Source organism: Marmota monax, unplaced genomic scaffold, assembly GCF_021218885.2.
Source record: "Marmota monax isolate L192 unplaced genomic scaffold, Marmota_monax_Labrador192_F-V1.1 WCK01_AAM20220418_F8-fsc00041, whole genome shotgun sequence".
Lineage (NCBI taxonomy): Eukaryota > Metazoa > Chordata > Mammalia > Rodentia > Sciuridae > Marmota > Marmota monax.
In genome coordinates this window covers 8,226,659-8,253,592 of record NW_026695238.1, presented here as the reverse complement: position 1 = coordinate 8,253,592, position 26,934 = coordinate 8,226,659, and the positions used below count along the sequence as shown (strand labels likewise).

The following is a 26,934-nucleotide window of genomic DNA, read 5'->3' as shown; positions in this document are numbered from 1 at the left end:
GTGTGTGTGTGTACGCTGGGGGAAGGAGGGTTGGGATGGTGGAGTAGCTGGGATGGTGAAACACAGGTTAACCAGAGGGGCCTAGCCCATGAGGCATGCGTCTAGGCCTTGGGAATAACTCTCATGTCCTTGTCTTCCTTTTTCCTTTTCTGTGTCATGAACCTCGAAAGCTCTTGCCTCAATAGCTACAGATGCTGGGTCTTGCTTTCCTTAGGAGTGGTGGGGAACACGGTCCCCAACTCAGAAATACAAGCTGTGCCAGCAGCCAGCCACGTGGTGTTGGGAAAGTCCCGCAACCTCCCTGGGATTCTTACTGCTGAGGAGATGCCCAGGGTCCCCATCCATGACAGAGCCATTTGGGGCCTACTCTGCAGTGCGGATTACAGGCTGCTGTCGGGTGTCAGGGACTGAAAAATGAGCCCCTCCCAGTCTTACTCCAGTTCTACCTCAGCTCTATGGTGCCTGATCTCTCCTGCACAGAAATGGAGAAGCAGATGGAGCATCAGAGTTAAAGTCCTCTTGGGAACAAGAAAAACTGAGGCTTGTGTGGCTCTGAGGTCTGCTTAGTGACAGCCGCTTCTTTTGAGTTAGCCTAATTCAGAAAGTATAGTAAGTCCCAGATGTTATCCTGAAACACTAAGTGACAAAGTCTGCCCAGCCAGAGCCATGGCCTCAAATCCTTGAGCCTAAGACATAAGCTCCCACACAGGGTTAATACCCTAGGTACCTCTTCAATGTCACTTGTCCCCAGAGTCCTCCTGGTGTCCCATCCTCTTCCCTCCTACTCCCACTGTGTATTTTCTTCCTGGGTAACTAGTTGATTCCCATGGCCACTTCGAGGCCAGAGCTTCTCCAGCTCATATCTCTGATCTGCTGCTCCCCCAGACATTGTGTGGGAAAGGGCTGCTGGGTGTCTTCACCCGGGTGTCCCTGACGTCCACTGACCAGGTCTACACTGCAGCCCTCATCCTCACCCAGAGTCTCATAGGTACCACTCTGGGAGGCCTCCTGGACACATTCTGCCCACGTTCCCCCCAGGCAACAAGCCCGCCCTTGGCTTCTCTTGTCCCTCCTGTCCATGGTTCCTCAAAGCACTGCCTCTTTTTCCAAGCCGAGTCCCCTGTGGTTCTGTTCATGTTACAATAAAGCCCCAGCCCTTCCTGGTGGCATGGGAGGCTCTTCCTGACCAGCCCACTGGCTGCTTTCCAGCCTCTCCCGCCTGCCCCCCTCTGTGCCCCCCTCCAGCCATCTTGAGCTGCTTGCAGCTCCTTCACAGGCTTGTGGTCCTGAGGGTCCTGTTCCCATCAGCCTCCTCTCTCCCTGGTGCCAACCTGAGCTCCTTCCCTGTCTGATGCCATACACTTGTCAGGACTTAAGCAGCATCTCTTTTCCTCCAGGCTGCCTAGTGGCTCTCATCTAGGTGGCTCCATGGCACGCTGCAGTGCCCTCGATCACTGCACTGATGACATTGTTTTAGGTGCTTCTCCAAAGTGCACTGTCTGCACAGTGCCTGGCTTTCAAGATGTGGGATGAATAGACATAAGCTGTACATTAAAAATGAAAAGAAAGTTTCTCAAAGTTTTCTTGGGGGCTAGGGTTGGGACTATCAGGGTTTTAACATATTACACTGTGTTTATGAGACTTGCAGAAGGGACCAATTTTCAATGAATTCCATGGGTCTTCACAAATCCTCATAACTAGCTGGTTTCTTCGATTTCCTTTGACTACTTGTCACCAGCATCCCCACTTTGCTGAAGAGTGGGCCACCTGGAACTGACGCCTGGTGAAACCTGGACGTCGTTACCAAATTTAGGGGAAAAAAAGGTGGAGAACCACATGTCAGCTTCCCAGATGCTGAGGACCAAAGTGGATGGTTCCCCTGAGACTTTTTGTCTGGGCCTTCCACAGAAGCCTCGTGCAAAATTTAAGATCTTGGTGGAGCACAGCTGAGAATCTGGCATTTGCAGTGGGCAGTGGGGGTGACAATGACGTGAGAGTCCGTATTTCATGTTCTGTTCCTGGAGAATTCACTGCAGAGACAGCCTGCCCCCCACCCCTGCAAGTTCTTAACATTTTTGATGCCAACAAATTAATGAAATTTTAAATCCTGACCAAAATGATAACCCCAAGAGGGATAAAAATGTTTTTTGGCATTGGATAAAACTTTCCTATGTAAGAGCTCAAATATTTGCCTTATACGACATGTTTTGTCTCAGGGGTATAAAGTTTCTCCTCTAATCTCTAGAATTATTTCCATTATTTCCAAAATTTCAAAACCTGTTTTAAAAAATCATGGTTTTATCTAAAGTGACCCAACATAGTTAGCTCTGTAAACAGAAGGACAGGAGAAAGAAGAGGGGTTTATATCCAGGGATGAGAAGGTTATTATATTTAAATGCCAGCATGTGACATTTATTAAGAGTTGAAAAAAAATCTCAAGAGCTATAACACCTTAAAAAATACTCTAATGATTTTTTTTTTGAAATTTGAAGCAAAGTGAAGTTATTTACTGAGTTGTTCATGGTAATTAAGAAGCAATTTATCTGTTGTAAGCTATATTTATGTATTTTTCCAATGAAGAAAGCATGAGAATTATGAAATTCAAATGATTAACATCATATATAGATTTAAAAGCAAATCTGAATAGAAATTATTTCTGTCCTTGGATGACAATTTTTCACTTTAAAGTTGGTTATTGTACTACTAAAGGAATCCACCTATATAAAATCAAAGTTGGAACAAGTTACAGTTTTAATCTGAAAAGTTTCTTAATTTTTAAAAGGCAAAGTCACACTGTGTTCCATTATGGTGTTAATAAATTGCTTTTTAAAAAGAATTACATTTAGAAAAATGTGCCTGTCCACACCTTTTAAGAAGCACAGCTATTAGAATAGCAAATGATTTTTGAATTACTATTTAGGACACATTAGCAGATTGTGTTCAAAGCTTGACAACACTCTGATGGAGGACCATTCAATTTTAGATTCGCAACTCACAGTCTCCCACAAATGTGTCAACTAGAAATTGCTGAGACACCCTTTCCCTGCCAGTAGGAAGAAAATCTGGGCTGGACCTTCTGGGCCCCAGAAGGGCAGTACAGGATGTGGACCTCTAGGTTCCTGGGTTCAAATCTTCCTATGGCCACTTCTTAGCTGAGAGATTGTAAGCCAGTTACTCGGTTTTTCTATGTCCCAATTTCTTCATCAGCAACTGGGGACTAATGTTCCCTTCTTTTTAAGTTTGTAGGGTGATTAAATCAATTGATACGAAGTGTTTATGATTGCACTTAGTAGATCCTCAAGAGATAGAAGCAATTACTATTGTTGATTTGTAAATCTCTTTCCAAGGAATTTGTATGAATCAAGGGTTATTTTGTTGTTTGATATCTTCTTAGTACATTCAGACTCTTCTGTAGAGCAAACACTTATTTTTTTATTTAGATAAAATATTTTTCTCTCCGAGTCCTAGCATAAAAAGTTCAAAAACAAAATAAAAAAGACAAAGGGGTGGGGGGGAACTGGCAAGGGTTCAAGTTTTGAGAATTGTTTTAAAGAAGTCATTGTATTCAGGTGGCCTGGCAGGCTACTGTAAACACCAGGAGATGTGAGTAGGAAGTCAGAGCCATTGTGGCTCAATCAAGTGAATGTCTTTTCAACTAAACAGATGGCTATCAGGCTACCAGGGCTGACTCGGTTCCTTTCTGCCTGGTCATTTCCTTTGCCGAGTATCTGCAAGAACCACCCATTCGGGTGGTTCTCAGGATTATAGGTTTTTAGGTCAAACAGAAACCCTGGGGAATGCCTGAAAGAGCCAAATGAGCAGTTGCATGCTGCGCAGGCCGGGTGACGTGGAGCCACTGATGTAGTGTGTAGCGGAGGCTCCTGAGTCCATAACCATGTGACATTCCCTCCCTGTGCATCCACGGGCAGCCGAACGTGTGCTCTCTGCCTGGGGGCCGAGTTCTGAAGGAACTGTTGGAGCTGAAGGTTTTGTGGTGGGCAAAGGCTCTGTGTGAGACACCAGGGTGGCCTCACCGGCTCCTTCATTGACCTCAGAAGTCTGAGCAGTGGCCTGCACGCTTGCTTTGCTTTGCTCCACCATGGATGAGACACAGGAGCCACTGGCCATGACCGTACACCTCCTTGCTGACTCTGGGCATGGCTTGCTTCTGCAGCAGGCTCTGGACCAGCTCCTGGATTGCATCTGCCCAGGGATGCGCCTCTTCCTGGTGTCAGAGCGCGTCCGACCAGTGAAATACTACGAGAGGCACCACCCGAGGCGGTCCAGGTTCCCGGGGATGTCTGTGCTGCTCTTCCTGCATGAAAGCCGTGGAGAGGAGCGCCTGCTTCGCGTCCTGGACTCCCTGCAGCGTCCACCCTGGCAGTGCTACCCTACGCAAGATGTGCAGGGGAGACTTCGTCCCTACCTCCTTGCAAATCAGGAGTTCTACAGCTTGGACAACCAGATGCCTGTCTGGGGCGTCAGGCAGGTGCACTGTGGCACTGAGATCCTGAGGGTGACACTGTACTGCAGTTTTGACAACTACGAAGATGCCATCAGACTCTATGAGATGATCCTGCAGAGAGAGGCCACTTTGCAAAAGAGCAACTTCTGCTTCTTTGGGCTCTACACCACTGAGAACTTGGCTCTGCAGCTCTCCCTGAAGCAGCTACCCCTGGGAACTTCGGTGGACCCCAAAGAGTCTTGCGTGCTGCAGTTCAAGGTTCAAGAGATCGGCCAGCTGGTGCCTCTTCTACCCAACCCGTGTGTTCCCATCAGCAGCACCAGGTGGCAGACGCAGGACTATGATGGTAACAAGATTCTGCTGCAGGTATTTCTCCTCTTCCTTTGTGGTCTTGTACATGACATGGAACTGAGTAGTTTTACTTCTCAGCAGGTATGAGTGTTGATTTAGTCTGATGGTTCTCAACCTTGGTTGCATATTAGAAGCCCTTGGGAGTTTTCAAAAAATTCCCATACACTCTAGACCAGTTAGACCAGAATCTCTGGGTGCTCAGGGACATTTTTTTTTTTTAAACAAAGCTCTTTGGACAATTCTAATATGCAGTGGAAGTAAGAGCCACTGATCTAATTAAGTATGCTCATGTGACAGGTAAGAAAGTCAGACTTGATGAGAAATTTGCAATACTATTGACTTAATTTTTAAGTATCTTAAATCACTGTCAAATTTTACTACAAATCAAGTTAGATGGTCAGGACCTCTTCAAATCTTAAAATTAAAACCTCCTTTCCTAACCATCCTATTGAAACCAAACACAGCTAGTGTATATCACTGTTGTCTCTTACGTGTTCAATGTGGCAGCTGAGCTTTGCCACTTAGTAGTTATGTGACCTTGGGTCTCAGTTTCTTAATTACCTCAGTGAAGGATATTGACATCCGCCTGCAACAAAGGTTCTCATCTGCACAGAATGCCCTAATACTTACCAACCACATCCTTAAGATAGTGCTCAAAACTTTATTTTATCTATTGTTGTTTCTATGTTGCCCTAAAGTCTTTAAATTGATAATTTTTAATACTCATAACCATCTAGGAAGTTGCTTTTTTTCCCATTTTGCAGATCGAAAAACTGAGTTCAGTTACTTGCCCAAGATAAAGCTTAGGAAGTGTCTATCAGACTTCAAAGTCCATGTGGTTAACTGCTGCATCCCAGGGCTCTGAGTCTGTGTATGGGTGTGTAAGTGTGCAGGCACAGGGACATATGCGATGGTTAGAACAAAATATTCCATGGCATCTGCCTTTGAGAAATGATCAGAAATCCCTGTAAGTCCTATTGGATAAAGTAATGACAGACTACAGTAGGACTTGTTTTTCCTTTTAGTTAATTTTTTTGACATTGCTTTAACTTCTTAGTTAATAAAACATGAATCATACTGATTCTACATTAAATGCTTTCTGAATTATTTACCTTCTTGTTTACAAACTATGGCTAGGCACTTTCTTTTGTTTATTATACAACTGTCTAATTTCTAAGGCATCTGAAGTTTCTCCTTCAGATTTAATCTCCAGAACTTAAAGTCAGCCTCACTGGCAAACAAAAACTGAACATGCTTGAGTGGGGTAGGAGACGCCTTCTTACTCATGCCTGTTTTAAAGGCTAACTGGTGTTTTCTTTGAAACCACAGCTTATACAATTAGTTACTGTGGAAAGTTGAATCAGATTTGGAGAGAGTAGAAGGGCTTTTTTTTTTTTTTTTGAAAAGCGAAAAACCATGAAGAATATGGAACTAGCCCCCTGTCCTCTGGGGATTGTTTAGGAGTCTGCATTTGTCCTTTATTCTCAAAGCCCACCTGGAGACACTAGCTCCTTCCTGGTCTTATCCAGAGTTCTCCCAGCTTCCTGTATTTCTGCTTTTCCACTCCAAAACACTAGCCTTGCTTGGTCCCACCACCTCCATGACATGCAAACAAAATGAGGGAGTGTCTTCTGGAAAATTCTGCCCTGGCTTCTTGTCATAAAAGTGCTGGAGGAAAGTGCACAAAGGCTTGGTTGTAGTACACCACAAAAGACAATAGACTGTAGTTTCCGTTTGACTCTTACAGTAGAGTGAATTTTTCAGAATTCAAAGTCCAGGCCAAGCTTTCTGGGAATGGAGGAAAAGGAATGGGGAGGGGGTGAAAAATTTGGCTTTGTAAAATTTTTTTGACATTGCTTTAACTTCTTAGTTAATAAAACATGAATCATACTGATTCTACATTAAATGCTCAGGATCCGACTCTCAGCTCTGCCACCTTCCTCTTGGTTTTGCCCTCAGCCAGCTGGCTGCCAACAGCCCCAGGGACGACATTCTTCACATGGGCTCTGTTTTGGTGTGGATATGAAGTGTCCCCCAAAAGCTTATATGTGAGATAATGCATGAATTTTCAGAGTTGAAATGACTGGGTAGTGAGAGCCTTCACCTAATTGGTACATTGATCCATGATATGGGTTAATTGAGTGGTAACTGTAGGCAGGCAGGGTGTGGCTGGAGGAGTTAGGTCACTGGGGTGTGCCTTTGGAGGGCTATGTTTTGTCCCTGGTGAGGGGGACCTTCTCTCTCTGTTTCCTGGTTTTCATTTACTGAGCTTCTTTCCTCCTCCACACCCTTCAGCAATGATGTGCCGCCTCTCCTTGGGTCCAGAGCTACCGAGTTGGCCATCTACTGGTAACCTCTAAAACTGGTCCCTACTGGTAACCTCTAAAACTGTGATCCAAAATAAACTTTTCCTTCTCTAATTGTTCTTGTTGGATCTTTTGGTTACAGTGGTGGAAAAGCCGACAAAAGCAGGCTCTGAGTGCCCACAATAGTCCAACCAAATTCCTGGGTCCACTCTAATCAGACCCAGTTGGACCTGATTCTCTTCTCTAAACCAGTAATTACACTCAGGAGAATGGGACGGTGTGGATTCCTTTAGTCCTGAGGTGAAGGCCCTACTTTCTACCCTAAACTGCAGAGTCAAACTGGCCTCCGGGACTCTCAGGGAAGAGACAGTTTCTCCAGTGAAGATCAGAGCAGAAGAGACAAATACTTAGTGCCTCCAAATGATTCATGTCCAGTAAATACAAGAAAATAAAACCTACTCAAGGGAAAACCACAACCTCAGGTTAACCCTCCACAGATAATCCCTCCTTGGGGCCAGGATGGAGGCAGCTGTGCCCAGGGGCCTGAGTGTGTGCTAGACCCAGGGGCCATGGAGAAGCTTTCCTAAGGAGCAATGGCTGACCTGCATGGTGAGCTGGATGGACAGAAGGAAGTAGCCAGCTGCAGAAAGGAGGAAGGGCATTCCAAACAGAGGGCCAGCAGGGCACTTCCATAGCAGGGCACATCCAGCAAAGTGCCTGGAGAGCTGTGTGGCTACAGTGAAGGCAGGAGTCGGGGGCTGGGGGGATGATAAGCAGGTGGCCAGAGGCCAAATCATTAGGAGCATGGTCTGCCATGGGATATAAGAATCTTTTCTAGTTTTCTTCTGTGAAGCTGAGACCTAGACCAGTGTGTGCCATGTGACGGGCAAATACATTCTTGTATGAATGCATGGGTTCCTTGATAAGTTAGTTCAATTATAACCTTAGTGTAATGAGTGGTCACTGATGGATCCTACGAATGGTACTGACATGTATAGTCTGTTATGGGACTCTAATGAGAGAACATATGTGGAGGTGTTTGGTAACGTAGAAATTTCCAGAGACCGTGCAAAAGCAATGGAGGTGTGACTTGTGCTTGTCAGAAGGCCACAGCTACCTTGCAGTATGCATCCATTCCACATGATCTTTTTTTTCTTCTTTTTTTATTTGTTTTAATTAGTTACACATGACAGTACAATGATCTTGACATATCATACATTTGAATCAAATGGGGTATAATTTCTCATTTTTCTGAGTGTATAGGTTGCAGAATCACATTGGTTATACAATCACGTATATACATACAGCAATACTAGTGTCTATGTTCTTCCTCACTGCAGATTGTCCGATGTTTCTCAGAATCATGCTTATTTATTCCAGAAATATTTATTGAGTGCCTAACCTGGGCCAGACCCTGTTCTGAACCCTGTTCTCATTTGGGCTGTTTTAATCCTGCATCTTCAATTCTTAGTGGATGTACATATAGAGTGGTTTTCCTCTTCTCTCTCCCCATTTTGCAGTCCCTTTACTTTCTCCCTGTGTATTTTTAAAAAATTTATTTATTTATTCTAATTGGTTATACATAACAGCAGAACACATTTTAATTCATAGTACTCATATACAGCACAATTTTTCATATCTCTGGTTGCTCACAAAGTAGAGTAATACCATTCGTGTCTTCATACATGTACTTAGGGTAATGATGTCCATCTCATTCCACCATCTTTCCTACCTCCATGCCCACGTCCTTCCCCTCCCTCCCCTCTGCTCTATCTAAAGTTTCTCCATTTCTCCCATGCTCGTCCCCCATCTCCATTATGGATCAGCATCCACATAGCAGAGAAAACCTTCGGCCTTTGATGTTTTGGAATTGGTTACTTCACTTAGCATAATATTCTCCAACTCCATCCATTTACCTGCAAATGCCATGATTTTATTCTCTTTTAATGCTGAATAATATTCCATTGTGTATGTATACCACTGTTTCTTTATCCATTCATCTACTGAAGGGCATCTAGATTGGTTCCACAATTTACTTTTGTGAATTGTGCTGCTATAAACATTGATGTGGCTTCATGGGATATATAAAGAACTCAAAAGACTTAACACCAAAAACAAACAAACAAACAAACAAACAAAAACAAATAACCCAATCAGTAAATGGGCCAAGGAACTGAACAGACACTTCTTAGAAGATGATATACAATCAATCAACAAATGTATGAAAAAATGTTCAACATCTTTAGCAATTAGAGAAATGTAAATCAAAACTATTTTTAAGATTTCATCTCACTCCAGTCAGAATGGCAGCTATTAAGAATACAAAGAACAATAAGTGTTGGTGAGGATGTGGGGAAAAGGCACACTCATACATTGCTGATGGGACTGCAAATTGGTGCAGTCAATAAGGAAAGCAGTATGGAGATTCCTTGGAAAACTTGGAACAGAACCACCATTTGACCCAGGAATCCCCAAAGGACTTAAAAACAGCATACTATAGTGACACAGCCACATTTCCCTGTGTTTTTGTCACTGGTGGAAGCAATGATGCCTGTGTGTGTTAAGGGAAAGAAGAATGGGCAATGATGCCCCCCACATTTTCAAACTTCCTACAAGTTAAACCCTGCCCTCAATCAAATAAGCTGTTTAAGAATGAACCACACACAGAATCTGTAGGTCAGCGTTGCTGGTTCTCACCTGAGCCCCATGCTCCAAAGTTGCATTCATGGTACTTCTTGTAGATTCCCTCCCCAAATTTACATATGTATGGTCCCTCTGCCCTGTTTACCTGCTGTCGCCCACTTCTTCCTTGGGCAATCCCAGTGTGGACTCCATGCAGACTCAGGTTTCCAGGTTGCTGAGTTAGGATAGATGACTTATTCTGTTTGATATTTACTGGGGAAACTTCATAAATGAGAAGGATAAAACCTTCCTGGAAGCTACTTGAAAAGTTCCAGCAAAGTCTATCAGTTGTGACCATGTGGGAGATGAGACTGCCATGCTGTTGTTCTATGGTTTGGATCTTAAATGTTCCATAAAGGCACATGTCTTAAAGCCTTGGTCTCTGGCTTGGTGCTGTTGGGCAGTGGCAGAAACGTTAGGAAATGGAGCCTACTGGGAGGTCTTCAGATCATTGGAGGCATGACCTTGAGGGAGAGAGTGGGTCTCCAGCACTTTCCTCTCTGTCACTTCTAAGCCATGAGGTGGAGCTATGCTCCACTACCATAGTTCCCTGACAGGAAGTGCTGCCTTGTCACAGGTCCAAATGCATCAGAGTTAGCTAACTGATCATGGACTGAAACTTCAAAACTGTGAGCCAAAGTAAACCTTACTTGTTATAAGTTGATATCTCAGGTATTTGTTATAGTAGGGAAAGCTGACTAAACATTTTGTTACCCTTTGGTTCAATGTTCTGTGTGATGTCACACTGCCCTTCCAGTCTAGTGAGGTGTGGATCCATCTCCCCATTTGTGCCTGTAGTACCAGGTGACCTGTGATAAATCTGAGTAGGGAAAGGCAAGCTTAAAATGACGAGGGGCATATGGGAAATGGAAGACATGTGATTTGGAGGATGACTGAACTGATTATAGCTGAGTGGGCTGGGGATGTGGCTCAAGCGGTAGCGCGCTCGCCTGGCATGCGGGCGGCCCGGGTTCGATCCTCAGTACCACATACAAACAAAGGTGTTGTGTACGCCAAAAACTAAAAAATAAATATTAAAAAATTCTCTCTCATTCTCTCTCACTCTTTCAAAAAAAAAAAAAAGATTATAGCTGAGTGTGGGGTGGAGAGTTCAAATGAATTTAGGAGAACGATTTTTGGTCCACTGAGAATGGGTGCAGAAGGATATCAAGTAGAATTTGAAGAAAGTCATTTGTTCAGGATTCTAGAGAGGAGGCAGACACGATCATGTCTGTAATGTGTAATTTAGGACAATAACTCCAGTACCATCAAAAAAGATTGGGTGGAGAACAGACTGAACATTTGAGGTAACTTTAATTGAACATTTAAGAGTCAGCAAAGTTTTGAAATAGGAAATTCATAGTGGGGCTAAATAGCAGCTGCGTTGATAGGAGTTAAAATGAATTAGACAAAGAGGGTGAAGAAGAGAGAAGTGATGATGAGTCCTGCCACATTGGGTCTGAGGTGTTTGCAGGTGATTCAGGTGAGGACATTCCACAGTCAGTGGCCACTGAGGGTTGCAAGTGATGACCGAAGTGCTAGGAAGGAGAGACATTATCAATCAAGAGATTATGAAGTGAAAAGAGATGAAACAGGACTTAGAAAATGCCTTATACTTCAAGATGGGGCGAGGAGAAAGAACCAGTGAGAGAAACCGGGAAGGAGCGATCAGGAGTATAAAATCATGATGCCGCAGAAGCCAGCACGTCTGTAGGTGTCCTGTAGTCCAAAGATGTGGCCTCTTAGGTATGCTGAGCCAAGTCTCTCAGGTTCTTCCATCTGGATGGCTCACCAGGCCACTGGTCTCTTGTTGTGTTGACCTCACCCCCGAGAGATCACCACCTACGGCAGGCCCTGTCTGCACTGGTAACTGCCACCCCCACCCCCTGGGACTATGGGAAGGTTTCTACCATCCTCCTGGGACTGGGGTACAATTTTAATAAGATCTTTCTGAAGATTTGAGGATAAAGCAGAAAAAGACAAATTCTGTACAAGAAGAATAACTGGCAAAGACCAGTAGATGTCAACATTCTCAGAGTCTCCTCCCAGGCCAAGATGTGACCGTTAGGTCCTTTATAGATGTCCCCCGTGTTTTCTCCACAAAAGGGGGTTCAGGCCAAACTCATAGAGTAGGAAGGAAGATGCCTCCCTCCCACTCCCACCCCTTGATATTCACCTTCCAGGCCTTTTTTTTGGCTAGGGTATCTCCTTCCTAAGTTGGTTGAAATGGGAAAGTTCGCATCTCCCTCACCTCCCATGCCCAGGGTTGGTTTCTTGTGCCTGGGACCTGGGTGGGAGAGATCAATTCCCTCAGCAGGTGAGCCCTGCATCATTACAGTCTGGGGTTTCCAGTCTCAACAACTGACGGTGGTTGTCAGCCGTTCATTCCAGTGGATTTGCCAAACTCATTCTTCCAGATGAGCTCAAGCCTCTGCATCCCTGCAGTCAGCCTGAGTCAGAGTCCACAGGAGCTTCCAAGACACAGTCAGGGAGCAGAGATGTCACGCGTCTTTGAAGAAGATTCCATTTCGCACATGCATTCCTCTTTTCCCTCTCCAACTGAGACTCGGTCCTAGGCTTAGGCTGCCTTGTAAAATTTTCTGTGATGATGAAAATATTCTATTTTTGCACTGTTCAATATGCTGGCTGCTGGCCCCATGCGGCTCCTAGGTCCTAGAAATGTGATCAGTCAGGCTAAAGAGCAGAATTATTAATTTAACTTAATTTTAACACTTTAAATTTAAAGAGCCTCAGGTGGTCTGTGACTATTGAGTTAGACAGCACTGTTCTGGGTGATTTGTAAGGTCTCTTGAAACCGAAGCTTCTGCAAGGATATAGCTTCATCTCTTGAGTGTGAAATTCCATTTTTGAAAAATAATCAAGAGATTTAATATCAATTTTACTGAAAATGGTAGGTGGATCAAGCAATATGTAGTATTATTTTTTTAAGAGCACAAGATATGTACCTCTCTAATGCCGAGGGTGACCGTTTTATTCTAACTCTGAAAGTCAGATTTTCTAGGTTTTGAAACACTAGTTATTTATAAACCCTCCTTTCTTTCTTTCTTTCTTTTTTTTTTTGCAGAAACCCCACATCTAGTCAGTCACCCACCATTCTGATTTTCTTTTGAAGTCCTTTCTTCTTCCCATCTTCCTGCTTTAGGCCCCCATGGCTTCAAATGTGCACTATGATTATGGCATCTTAACTCTCTGCTCTGGCTCTAGGCTGCTGCTTATCCTGTACGCTATTGTCAAAAAACCTTTGTAAATGACTGTCTGAGTTAAGCTCCTTCTCAGTTCAGTAAAAAGAAGGTAAACAAATAATATCAAAGACCCCTGGCTCAGCTTCCAAGAGCCTTCATATTCAGGGCCACCTAACGTCTCCCTTTGCAGCCTCTTTCTTGGTCCACACTGTCTTTCTTTCCCTCTTTCCAGAATTCTACACTCACTCCACACGTGTGCTTGTTTTTAATTATTTTTTTTAATTGTGGCAAAATGTATATAAGAAAACTTTACTATTTTTGATCTTTAAAAAATTTTTACAAAACCTCTTTTTCTTTTAAAAAATTCTTATAAAATATTTTGGTGAAATACATGTAACATTAAATTTACCTTGTTAGAAGTGGGGTGCAGCAGCACACACCTGGAATCTCAGCAGCTGGCCACGGGAAAGGCTGAAGCAGAACTGTAAGTTTGAGGTCAGCCATGGCAACTTAGACTCTGTCTCAAAATACACAGAAAAATAAAATAGAAAAGGGCTGGAGATGTAGCTCAGTGGTAAAGTGCCCCTGGGTTCAATCTCCATTACTGCAAAACAGGAACAAAAACAAAACTTAACTGGGCAAGGTAACACATGCTTGTAATCCAAGCAATTCAGGAAGCTGAGGCAGGAGGATCATGAGTTCGAGGCTAGCCTCAGCAACCTTTGGCAAGGCCCTAAGTAACTTGATGAGATCTTGTTTCAAGAAATAAAAAGGACTGGACATGTAGCTCAGTGGTAAAGTACCCCTGTGTCAATCCCCAATACCCAAAACAAACACAACAAAACAAAAAACAAATAATAATTTTTAAAATGTGTAATTCAATATTGTTAAGTACATTTGCAATATTATAACACCACCACCATTATCCATTTCCAGAATTTTTTATGACTAATTTTTTTATGACTAATATTGCATTGTGTGTATACCTGTATCTGTGTATTGCCTGACCCATCTGGTATCCAAGGAAGTCTTGCATTTCTTCTTCAATTATCTACCATTAAGGCTCTGACCAAATTATGCTCCTCACTGAAACCTTCTGTGAAGCTCAAGGGATATTAATTCCTGTTCCTAACTAGAATGTTTCACACTAAATCTTTGTAGTACATAACTGATTATGTATTTTCCCATTTTTACATCATATAATGTAGAACTTTATGACTCTCTTTTTTCAGTATTTTATGAAATGTTTATATTCTTTTATTTCAAACGACTAATCAAGAACATAAAGGTGAACATAGCTAAGCATCTGTTGATGAGATGACGTGAAGTGCATGCATGCTTATGCACAGAGCAAAAATTCCATTCCTAAAGGAGAAATAGGGACATAAAAGGAAGGGATGGAACCAAAGCAAGACTGAAATCCAGCTGGACAAACAAGTCCTGGAGTGCCATGTCCAGCATCTGGGGAACATGGCATTGTGATGTTCTCTCTAAAGGGCTGTGTAGTTATGCCCATATGTCCTTGTTGGTTTTAGCATAAATAACTCTCTCTTGGCTTGTCTCAACTTGAATCCTGCAGCTTTCTTTGGCAAAATTTCCACATTGCTGACACCTCTTAATCTTGGGAATCTCCACTGTGGTTTCAGCTCCCTTCTCACTTCTCATGCATTCTCCTCCCTGCTGCTGCCTTTAGGGAGTCTCACTCTGCAGGACACTGCCTGGTCCCCTAGGCCTTCCTTTGAAATCTTGATGTAAGCCTCCATGACCCCTTACCTTTACCATCTGAATTCCTGCAGAACAAGTGCCAGGTGAACAATGCCAAGGTCTGCTGCATTCTCAAGCAGTAGCCAGGCTTCTTGGAAACATGGCTGCAGTGACCTCTCAGTGCAGGAGCATGGTGAAACAACTTTCTATCCTCCGCCCTCCCACCTGTGCAAGCAGTATGCCCCAAAGTCTCTACTCAAAGGAATTTTAACTTTTACAACTTTGAGCCTGCGATAGATGTGGCCTTGTTAATGCCTGAAATGCTCTTGAGCCATCTTTCCTATTGCCTCTGTGTAAAATACTTAGAATCTCTTTAGTGGCTGCAATCTCTTCAACAACCATTACTTCCTTGGCCCCAGTTTTAGACACATTTTTCTGGCCAAATTGCAAGTTTTTCGAATCTTTCTGTTCTGTATTCTGCTTCTGATTATTACAGTAATTGTGGTTAAAAGCCACCGCCATCATTCTATCACCTGAATACTGTGCTGCCTTGAAATTTCCTCCACCAGAAATTAGTCCATCACCTTTCAATTTAGCCTCATAGAAAGTCTAAGGATGTGGGTAAAATGTTGACAACTTCTTTTCTAGAATGTAACATGAGTTGCCTCTAATCCAATTTCCAATAGAGTCCTCCTTCTCTGAATCCTCATGAGCCCAGTTTTTACTGTCCACAATTCTGTCAGCATTTTGGTCTTCTGGTCTCCCACCAGAATCACTCATTAAGCTCTGCTTACATTGTAAGTCTTTTCCAAATTTCATCTCCTAACTTTTCAAACAACTCCTACAAACCAGTTCCAAATGCTTCCAAACCACATGGTCATGTTAGGCATATCAGTAATCCCAGTTCTTGGAGTAATGGGGGCAGACAGTGAGGGGTAAAGTAGGTCACAGGGGTTTCTTATTATCTACATAATTCTGTTTTTGTCACCTTTTCCTCACTGTGACCAAAAACCTGATAAGAACAACTTAGAGGAGGAAAAGTTTATTTTGGCTCATAATTTCAGAGGTTCAGTCCATGGTCAGCTGACTCCATATTTCTGGGTCAAAGGTGAGACAGAACGTCATGATGGAAGGGTGTGGCCAAGGGAAGCAGCTCAGGACATGGCAACCAAGAAGGAGTGAGAGAAGGAGAGAGAAGGAGAAAAAGAGAGGGAGCACTCACAAGAGGGAGAGAGAAATGAGCTAGAACCACAGACAAAATATAAACCCTAAAATCACGTTCCCACTGACCTACTTCTTCCTGCCTACCTTTACCACTCAGTTAATCCATTCAAGTGGATTCATTCACTAATCATGTCACAGCTCTCATAATCCAATCATTTCATCTCTGAACATTTCATTGTTTCAAAATTGAGCTTGTGGGGACACCTCATATCTAAATCATAACAGCTGCTACAACAGCAGGTTGATATCAGTGGTTTTGGCTAGTTGATCTAGTACTTTCTAAAACATCAGTTAATTGGAAAAGACTCATTTCAACTCTGAAATAAATCTGGCACTGTTTGGGGGTTTCTTATTATCTACATAATTCTTTTCCATGCAATCATTTCCCCCAGTGTTGGAGGAATCCTCTTTGGCTGTTCTCTTGAAATCATTTTCAGTAAGAAACAATATTGCTTTCCCTTCATGTTTAATCATTTTTTCTGATGCATTTTATCTTGTTTTTTGAGGAGGCGAGAGTCATAAATGGGTGAAAATGATTCCTCATGATAGTTGATAATGTTCCCTGAACTTGGAAAATCCTACCCTCAATTTATAACATTTCACAAACATTTCTTAGAAAGAAGAGCTCTAAATAGCTAGAATTCCTACAAATGCACTTCAATTTGTTTTTTTGGCAAGAGGAGCTTTATTTCTCCTCAAGAGATTCGTCTCAATCACTTAGCATTATGTTTCTCCTGGAAATCCATTCCAACTGCACGCAACTGCATTTCTATGTTAATAATGTTGCACTCACTTTTGCCATATGGTCTATGAATCTTAGACTTCTTTTTTTTTTTTTTAAAGTTGACATTTTCCTCTCTTAAAAAGATTGCAGCAACGTCCATCTATAATATCAAGTCACTTTGAATTTTTTCTTATTTCCTTTTTTTAGCTGAGGATTAAACCAGGCCCTTGCACATGTCCAGCACATGTTCCACACTGAGCTATATCCCTCAATTTTCTTAAGAAGACTTTATAGCTACTTAATAATAACCAGGGGTCAAATTTATAGATGGTCCCTTTTCATTCATTTCTTTGTGCAAAAATTTATACTTTTTCATCTCTTCAAAATGTTAAGCCTTACTTTACAGATATTCAGTTATTATTTATTATTTATTAAGTACTGTGCTTGGTACTAGAGATATAATGATGAAGAGATTGTACACAATCCCTGCTGTTCTGGATGGCAAAATCTCGGGGGAAAATACAGAGGGATAAATAGCCAAGGACAAAACAGTTTGGTAAGTACTGAGACATGGGAGTTAGGTGCTGTGAGAGCTGCTGATAACATTAACGATGATGATTGAACCAATCCATGTAGAGCTTTGCTGTGTCCCAGGCACTGTTATTATTTACCTTCCACCACAATCCTGTGATGTTGGCACTTGTTATTATCTTCTTTTACAGATAAGGAAACAGAGGCATAGAAATACTAAGTAACAGTTCAAAGTCCCATGGCTGGTACATGCGAGTCAATATTCAGCAGCTTCTAACCCAAATTTGGTGATATTGAGTTGGCTTACAAAGTGAAATGATCATAAACTTGGAATTGACATGAGTAGAGTTTTCAGGCAGAAGGATTAGAGGAGGTCCATCCCAGATAGAAGAAATAATCTATACATACACTGGCATTAAGAGAGAACAAATCATCTTTAAGGAACTGAAACAAGTTAAATTTCAGCATGTGGGGATCAAGAGAGAATTATCAGATTGGAGTAATGGGGGCAGACTGTGAGGGGTAAAGTAGGTCACAGGTGAGTTTGGTGGTAGGAAAGGAGAGGGTTGCTTGGATTTCATTTTAAGAAGAGTAGGAAGCCTGGGAAGCAGGACACTGACACCATCACATCTGCTTTCAAACTTCCTCTTGGAGTGGAGACTGGAACAGTGGGAAGTAAGGGTCCACAGGGAGGTAAATGGCTGGTGCAGTCACTCTGGGGTTAAAGGTGGTAAGACTGGAGAAAGAGGAGGATCTGTGTGCTCTTTAGGAGGCAGAGTCTTTAGGAATGGGTGCCTGGGTACACATTGGATATGCAGAAGGACTCTTTTTTGAGTAACATGGGGACTAACAATGTGCTATCTTCTGAGACAGAAATGAGGAAGCAGAACGGATCTGTTGTGAAGAGGGAGGTGAATTCAATCCAGATGATTCTGGGCATGTTGAGATGCTGGTGCACAGAAGGCAGCTGGACAGGTAAAGGTGAAGTTTAGAAGACAGATCTGAGCTGTAGTTATAGTTTGGGGAGCCTTTATCATTTTGATGGTAATTGAAGGTATTGGTGTCTCAGAATGCTTAAGGAAGTATATGTGGAGAAGAGGACCCAGGTCAGCTCTAGGTAACTACTACATTAGATGAACCAATATGAAAAGAGGCACCTTTAATCAAAACTGAAAAGAGGTAAGAGAAAGGAAGGAGAGAATCCAAAACAATGGGTGGGCATAAAAGCTAAGGAGAAGACAACTACAAAGGTAAAGATAAAGACTTCAAAGTAGAATTCCACTAAGTGCTCAAGAAAATTCATGACCAGGAGATTGATTGTAAAAGTAGATCAATGTAGATGATCTTGGTAAGAGCAATTTCATAAGGGGTAGGAGGGCAATCTAATGCTGTGGGCAAAGGACATGGGGGGAGGTTAGTAGGAAAAAATGTAGACAAATTCTATAAAAAATTTTGAATGTGAATGGGAAGAGGGAGAAAACTTTAGGGGGAAAGAGGGTAGAAGTCTACTTGAGAAAGTTTAATTGCTGTTGGAAAGGGGAAAGAGAAAGATTGAGAAATTGAGATTGAACATACAAGATACTAAAGTGGGAGAAATGAGTAATTATTAAGTTGCAGTCATGGGAAGGGCAGGAGGTGATGGAATTCACAACACAGTTTAAATGTTCCCTTTCCTTGTGCAGAGGAGGAGTGAAGTCACAGGTGAGCCTGGTGTTAGGAGAGGAGAAGGTTGCTAAGTAATGATGGCTTTTGCCTTCTCTGTTATGTAAATGGTGATCCAGCTGGTGGGAGAGTGTGTCACTGAAGGATTCAGACAGTTCAGAGGATTTGAAACCACTGCTGTGATGAGTCGAGAGAGCAACTGTGGGAACAGGAGGGCTGGAGGGCAGCCTGAGTGAAGTTGGACACCACATCTTCCTTGTGATGCCAACCTTTACAGCTGTGTGTGTGTGTTCCCACAGAATCCTGGGTGCAAGCTCAGAGAACGTGGGTGAGCAACTCCAGTCCTCACTCCCATCCAGGGAGGGGAGATTTTGAAGGATGTTGTGGCAGAAAAGGACCAGTGCAGGAGAGTTGGAGGTCTTGGCAAGGAAATGGGTGAAGTGATAGTCTTGGAACTCCAGTAAGCCATGGAAAGAAGTCAAGGCAGTGGGGGACGGCGACGGGGACGACTGAGAAGGAGCAAGTAGGAGGCGGTGCTGGTTTGAACAGCAGATGTAATGGGAGAACTGAGTTTTGGAGCTGGTGGCCTGCTGGCTTTCAGAGATGGAGCACCTTAAGGGAGATCAGATCCAGTGAGGTGCCTCGGGACCAGGGGACCGGAGCTGAGGGGAGGGTGCACTAGGCTGGCTCAGAGGGGTCCACGGACTTTGGAGGTCCAGGAGAGTTCTTCCTGGCTGCACTGAGATGTCTTGGCCTGGACGTGGCTTCAGGAAAACCTTCATTCTGATCTGAGATTGACTTGGGAGTAAGAGAACTTCCTCGGGCTTCTCTTCTGATTATAGTTGTTAGAAAATGAAAAAGGAGCCCCAGAGTCAAGCTTAAGGCTTTCTTTCTCTATTCTGGGTAGTCTAATATCAACCTTGAATGATTTCTGAATATGAAAAACAACAACAACAAACAAACCCACGCCAGTTTCCATTCTTAGAAGGAAAAAAAACTTCACTGGGTCAAATAAGAAGATACAACACAATGTCCAGTGATTTCACAGGAGGCAAAGATGGCAGCTGAGCCCTTTGAAAGATGGAGGGAGTTTGTTTTCCAGTGAAAGGGAGATAGATCCCTGTTTATAGATGGAAGATAGTATTTTTTTTCACTCTAATTAGGCCAGGGTTAATAAGCAAGATATTTTTTAAAGAGTGAGAACTTGGAGTTCTTTGAAGTTGGGGGGTGGGCAAGTCTTTACTTTTTACTTCATACATTTGTACAATAAAATAATTTATTTATTTATCTTTTAGTTGTCAATGGACATTTATTTTATTTATTTACTTATATGTGGTGCTGAGAATCGAACCCTCTGCCTCACACTTGCTGGGCGAGCACTCTACCACTGAGCCACAGCCCCAGACTCAATTAAATTATTTTTATAGTTAACAATTACTACTTTTATACTAGTCGAGTAACAGGTCACAGTTAAAATTCAGGTGCTTTAAAAATATTGTATAAAATGATTTTGGGGCTATATGTATAAGGTGTATGTGAAACAAATAAAATTTGTGTTTAGACTTTGGCTCCATCCTTCATGATATCTCTTTACGTATGTGCAGATATTCTGGAACACGAAAAAAAATAAAAAAATCTGAAACCCTTCTTGTCCCAAGCAATTTGGATAAGAGATTCTTGACCTGTAATAAGATATTTTTATTAAAAACTAATAGATGAAAAGAAAAGACAGGAAGGGAGGGCAGGGCGGGGTGGGGGCGGGGAGAAGGAAAGGCGGGGAAAACCAGAGCAAAGGGAAGTGCCGGGCGAGATAGCAACAGGAAATGAGGTGGAGGAGTGAGAGCAGGAGGTGAGCCGCAGGCAGTCAGGAAGACCAGATGGCCCCAGGAGAATGACCCCAGGCACAGGTTCTGGATATATGCAGTGTTTCCCAACCTTGGCTGTGCATTAGAAGCACCTAGGGAGATGGGACACTTCCTGATGCCTGGATTGCACCCTGGTCTGGTGAAATCAGAGTGCTTGGAGCAGGAGCAAGCAGCAGTGGTGTTTGGTGATCCCTAGGTGGGTCCATTGTGAAAAAGCAGGTCTAAAATGAGTAAACACACACACACACACACACACAATTTCTGGGGACAGAAATTTCTCTTGTGAGTTTATCAAAGGGAACATATGGAGGTACAGGGGCATCTCTTTAACAAGCAAAGTTCCCCGGGGTGTGTGTGTGTGTGTGTGTGTGTGTACTCATTTTAGACTTGCTTTTTCACTATCCTGACTTTCTCCTTATTGCCTTATTCCTCTGGAGAGTGTTTCTGATGCTGGCAGGAGCTCTCTTCAGTGCAATTTGGACTCTAGGCTAAATCGCATGGGCTCTGGGAATCAGATGGGTGAGGCGGGATTCAGGCAAACAGCTCTCTGGGGGAACTGGTTTGGTCAAGGGGTAGAATTTCATGATTCTAGAATAGTGGTTTTCAAACTTGGTCCTGAGAAGCCAATTGACCTTGTGAGGGGGTCAGCAGTCACAAATGGAGGGGACGTGGGCAGAACTAAGGAAGTCCCAATAAGCTGGGTCTACCCTGTCCCAAACTACTCTAGTTACACTGCTTCATATATTGGGCTTCAAGTAAGGCAAGAGTGGTGTGTGTGTGGGGATAGAGATCGAGGCAGATACTGAGGGAATGAGAATCATTGATGTGGAGAGAGCAGGGATTGGCCAATTATGGCCCTGGCACTTAGAATAATTTTTTTTTTTACTTTTAAATGATTGGGAAAAAAATTATGACATGAAAATTATATGAGATTCAAATTTCAGCATCCATAAATAGAGTTTTATTGAAGCACAGCCACACCATTTATTTACGTCTTGTCTATGGCTGCTTTGCAGCTGAGCTGAGCAGCTGGGTTAAGGTTTATACGGCCAGCAGAACCTTAGATATTTACTACATGGCCCTTCATGGAAAATGTTTTCCACTTTTAAAAGAAGCAATGGAAGTTCCTGTGTGTGTGTGTGTGTGTGTGTGTGTGTGTGTGTGTGTGTACTCATTTTAGACCTGCTTTTTCACTATCCTGACTTTCTCCTTATTGCCTTGGGAGGTGAATGTGTACCATTCTCTTTCCCCCCTTTAAATAGACTATTTTTTAGAGCAGCATTAGTTCTCAGCAAAATTAAGCAGAAAGTACAGAGATTCCACATTTCCCCTGATCCCAGGGACACACAGTGTTCCCCACTATCAACACCTCCCACCAGATGGCACATGTGTTACATGAAGGAGCCTTCATTGGCAAGTCGTCATCACCCAAAGTCCAGCATTTGCATTAAGTTGTGCATTCCATAGGTTTGGGCCAATACACAATGATGTGCATTCCATTATGATATCATCCAGAAGAGATTCCCTGCCCCCAACATCTTCTGTGTCTGCCTATTTATCCTACTTTCCTCTAATACCTGTCATTTCTTGATCTTTTTACTCTCTCCATAATTTTACCTCTTTCAAAAATTCTATATAGTTACAGTATGTAGCCTTTAAAGATTGGCTTCTTTCAATTGGCAGTAGGCATTTAGAGTTCTTCCCTATCATCCTTTTTGGCATATGATTAAGGACTGGGCCATGCAGGGATAGGTCCTGAATATCAATTTCTAAGGGCTGCTAACAAGATGGAGAAAATGGTCTTGTCCATAAATCCTCTTAAGGAGAGCACTGTGTAAGGGGTAGGATGTGAGGCCCCCGAGAGTCCAAGGATAGAAGATGCTCATGAACTCCACTTGGAGCATGCAGCTCCCTGCAGGGTGGGGGTTCTGCCAGTAGGATTGGAACTAGAGTGGAATTGCCAGGGAAGAAAGCACAGTGTCTACATAGCAGCTCCCCCTTTTTGTTTTCCCACATAATAGTAGCCATTGCTCTAGTACCTGAAGAATGTAAGGAGTATTTGTTTATAAAAGGTGCCAAATTATTATTACCCTCCCTGGAGTATCCACATGTCTTGGAATAGCCCAAGAGATACATAATTATTAGCACTGTTTAAAACAAGGACCATGACCTTGGAAAATGGAATTTTAAAAAAAATATTTAATTAATTTTTATTTTTAAATACACGACAGTGGATTGCATTACAATTCTTGTTACACATATAGAGCACAATTTTTCATATCTCTGTTTGCCTATAAAGTATGTTCACACCAATTCATGTCTTCATATGTGTGTTCTTTTCCCAGTCCCTATCTGGGCTGTCACTTCATGTTTTGGTGGCTTTTTTCTTTTTTGAATGGTTGGAAATACATCATTTGTGTCATCCAGCTGAACAACATCTTTGAATATTTTAATGTAGTTTAAACAACTGAATCTACCAGAAGTGTATGTTTTCATCAAGTGGCCTTTTGTTTCATAATGTTGTCCTTGTCAAAAAGTTAGCGTGGGGGCTGGGGAGAAAGAGAAAGAAGAGCAAGAGAAAAGTCATGTTTCTAGCTGATGCTGATCCTGTACCTCATGATCATGTTTACCTATGACTTCTTCTCGATCACCTTTACCGAAAGTCTGCTGTATTCATGGCGTGGCAATGGGTAAATAAGGCGGGGTGCTCTTGGCACTTAGGTAGTGGAAAACTTGTTTCATTTGTTCCTTCTTGCCTTGTCCCACAGGTCCAGTTGAATCCAGAACCTGGTGTTAGGAACCGCGAACTTTCTTTTCTGAGTGCCACCTTGGATTCTGGCTTGCTCCATCAGAGCTCCAGGCTGACCCCTGTCCCTGCACAGAGAACCCTGGAACCAAGGAGCCAGAGGATCCGGGGCAGGAGGTTCAAGGTGCGTTCTCTGGAGTTCCCTGAGCCCAGTGGGGCATCAGACAGCTCTAGCGCCACTTCATGGAAAAGCCCTGGTTGGTCATCCCCCGCCAGCAGCTCTGTCACAAGCACCCAGCTTCATCCTCCACTTGAGCCCAGGGTCAGAATGAAGGTCCTCCGGGAAAACAGCCTTCAGAAGCTGGAGGCAGAGACCAATGTTGACACGGGCTTCACCATCATCAATTCTGAGCCGAGGCAATCTTTTCTGAGCAGATTTCCAAGGGATTTATGGATTACCCAGCCATTATCCTGCTTGCCAGACTCTTCTTTAGAGGGGGCTACCTCTAAAAACAAGGGCATTCTTAGGGAAAGAATCCATCCCTTGTCACTTGCTAGCCAAGGGGACTTTGGTACAAGGAAGATAATCTCAAGATGTTCCCTTCATCTGCCAGTCCAAGGAGGAGAAAAAGAAGAAGAATTCTTTATATAGCATAAAACAAATGTGTTGTTTAAAACTACAAAATCAGATAGAACATTCTAGAAATGGATCACTGACCCAGAATTGTCTTGTTTCTTGTTCATCTGAGGGCACCTGCATGCTATCCACATACAGATCTGTATTGCTTTCATTTCAAATTTTCAGCTTCTGCAGGTTTCAGGAGTGATTGTTGGTTTGCTGTCCCAGTCATAAAGGAACACATACAAGTACAGGGAGAAAGCTGGATGCTCATGATCCCTGGAGGCTCACTGACCCAGCTGCCTGTGTTGAGTTCAGCAATTATCAGGATAACTGCATTGTATGCAAATGAATCGGAAATGTTATGCAAAGCTGATTAGTGTATGTAATTTGGTTATAATTTTTTCTTGAGTTACATAGCTCATCTCCCTGGATAGCATGGACTATTTATTCTTTAGTGCTTTTTAATTTTTATGTGACCTCCTTTGGTAACTAGGCCCTTGTTCACCACATACCCTCTTGTGATTTTGCCTTTAAAGTTATTTGCATCTGGAATGAGTGAATATGCAAAGTATTTTGAAAATTACAAGCAACATTTCCCCTCTCTTTAATGAGCAGAAACCCTGGAAGTTAGAAAAATCAGGTTAAAAATCAATGCTAGATGCTAAGGTTTTCCTGGTCTTTGGAGTATCATTTGTTTTTGCCCTACTCTGAAGAGGTCAGCTGCTTGTTTTTTTTTTTTTTTAAACAAACCAAGGAAGACATAGGATTATTGGATAATTTGAGATCTCCATGGAGCAAGGTGGGAAGATTGGATTGGCTGGGTCACTGGAGCAGAACTTTGTTGTTTCTGGCCATTTTTTAATCCTTAAAGTCCTTTATGATACACATCATTCATTTATATATTCACTCCACAAATATTTATTGAACACTGTGTTTGAATAAGACATCATATATCTGGTACATACACATTCTGTGACCATCAAGCCCCCAAAGTGGTTATAAACCCATTCTACCAGCTTTTAGAAAGATGTTGATATCCAAACCTGCTCCTCCAAGAGCTTCTCTCACAATCGAGGCACACACTTGCCACACAAATTTGTAGTAAGTATTCACAACTTGCGGATGGAGACTGGGAATATTGTGAATTGCAATTATAATTCCAAAGGAAAAGCTCTCCATTGCTTATGTGCTGGGTTATTTGTGTTAAGGTTTGTGCACATGTCTAAAAAAAATCTGGGATTTTGTATTTTAGTTAATTTATAGGGTTATTTGGCTCTATGAACTTCATTTTCCAGGATGGATATTACATAAGAATATAAATATTGATTTTTTTTCAGTGCAGGATATCAAACCCAGGTCCTTGCCCATGCAAGGCAAGCACTCTATCACTGAGCTACATCCCCAGGCGTGAGCTGGATCTTTTAAAGTCCTGGAAACTCAGTACACCCAACTTGAGAGAAAGATGAGCTCAGGCCTAACCCCCCAAAACAGTAGAAGCCTGGACAGTTGAAAATGGTCAAAACCAAGACTTTTAAGTGGACTTTTTCTGTCTTTAAGGTGTCAGTGTACTGCCTCATTCTCATGATCTCTCTTCTCCAGATTAAAATTTTATCTTAGAAAATAGAATGAAGAACTTCATTTTGGTATTGATATATCATGAGTTTTTTTTTTCCTTTTGAAAGTCTTATACTAGTTGAGCTATTGAGCTACCATGAAAAACATAGCAAGGAGAAGTTTTAAAACTTCCTTCCCACTTTTTCCCCCCTGAAATTATTTAAATTTCTTTAATATAATACACGGGTAAGAATATAAGTACATGGAAATGATAAAGAATATTTAGAAATTTGAATGGGTACCTAACAAAATTGGCTTGTAAAATAATAAATTCTTAAGATAACATCTACTCTATTCTGCTCAGTGTAGGATCTAATTTATGGAATGATGGGGGTGGAAATACCAGTAGATCAGGTTGCAGATGGGCAGATTTTAAACTTCCTATTTATGAGACCTTGAACATGTCAGGTTCATTGATCCTTTAGTGCTTTATCTATTGTAACAAAAGCTGTTTGGAGAATTGAGATGATGTATATGAGAGCATTAAGATGTCAGTAGCCCCTATAAATGTGTTTTTTTGTTATTATATTTTATTTTATATTATATTGTGTATGATATTATTAATACAATTGATTGGTCCTTTATACCCACAGTTTAAAAATCTCATAAGAACAATTTTTAAAAAAAAAAAAATCAGGCAGTTTTTAGTAAAATCAGTGAGTCAATAAAAAGGAAATTTACCTTTCTAAGGTTTTTACTACATGCGTGATTTATTTTTTAATCTGTCTCCTATAGGAGGATTATGTATAGCAAATAATCAACTATATCCTAGAGTTCAGTAGAGATGGTATGCAATAAGACTAGGCCTTGGACTAACTTAATTCAATTCAACAAATTAGTCAGACCTGCCTGTAACTATGCTTCTTCCCTAAAATGTAAAATATATCATTTTTAAAATGAGAGAGTTACCTAATCCGAATATTCTATTTTTCTTTTCAGGTAAATTAACAAACAGTGGCAGCAGTTTTCTTGCTACTTTTAACCTTATTAAAAGTATTTCACAGTTTTTTTGCAAGTATCTTCCGGACATTACTAGACATGAACAGAAATAATAACATTTGGAAATTTGCAAACATATTGGTAGGTTGGGAGAAGTAGGTGGGAGGAGATAAGACTCAAAGGATGGTCACACCTTGATTCATGCAAGGAGATGGGGCTGTGTCAGCAGCAGTGGCCATCTGCTGTCTCCCAGGCAGCTCTGTAAAGGTCTGGTCTTTCTACCACACCTCAAGGAC

At 42.2% G+C, this 26,934-nt stretch overlaps 1 protein-coding gene across 1 annotated transcript; it reads left to right on the top strand.

The window, feature by feature from the left end:
• The first annotated feature begins 41 nt into the window (after positions 1–41).
• Positions 42–26,714, top strand: Fam124b (family with sequence similarity 124 member B). Its single transcript, XM_046439963.2, has 2 exons — positions 42–4,831; positions 23,486–26,714. The coding sequence occupies exons 1-2, from the start codon at positions 4,100–4,102 to the stop codon at positions 24,113–24,115; spliced, it is 1,362 nt and encodes a 453-aa protein (XP_046295919.1). The 5' UTR covers positions 42–4,099; the 3' UTR covers positions 24,116–26,714.
• Positions 26,715–26,934: the final 220 nt, after the last annotated feature.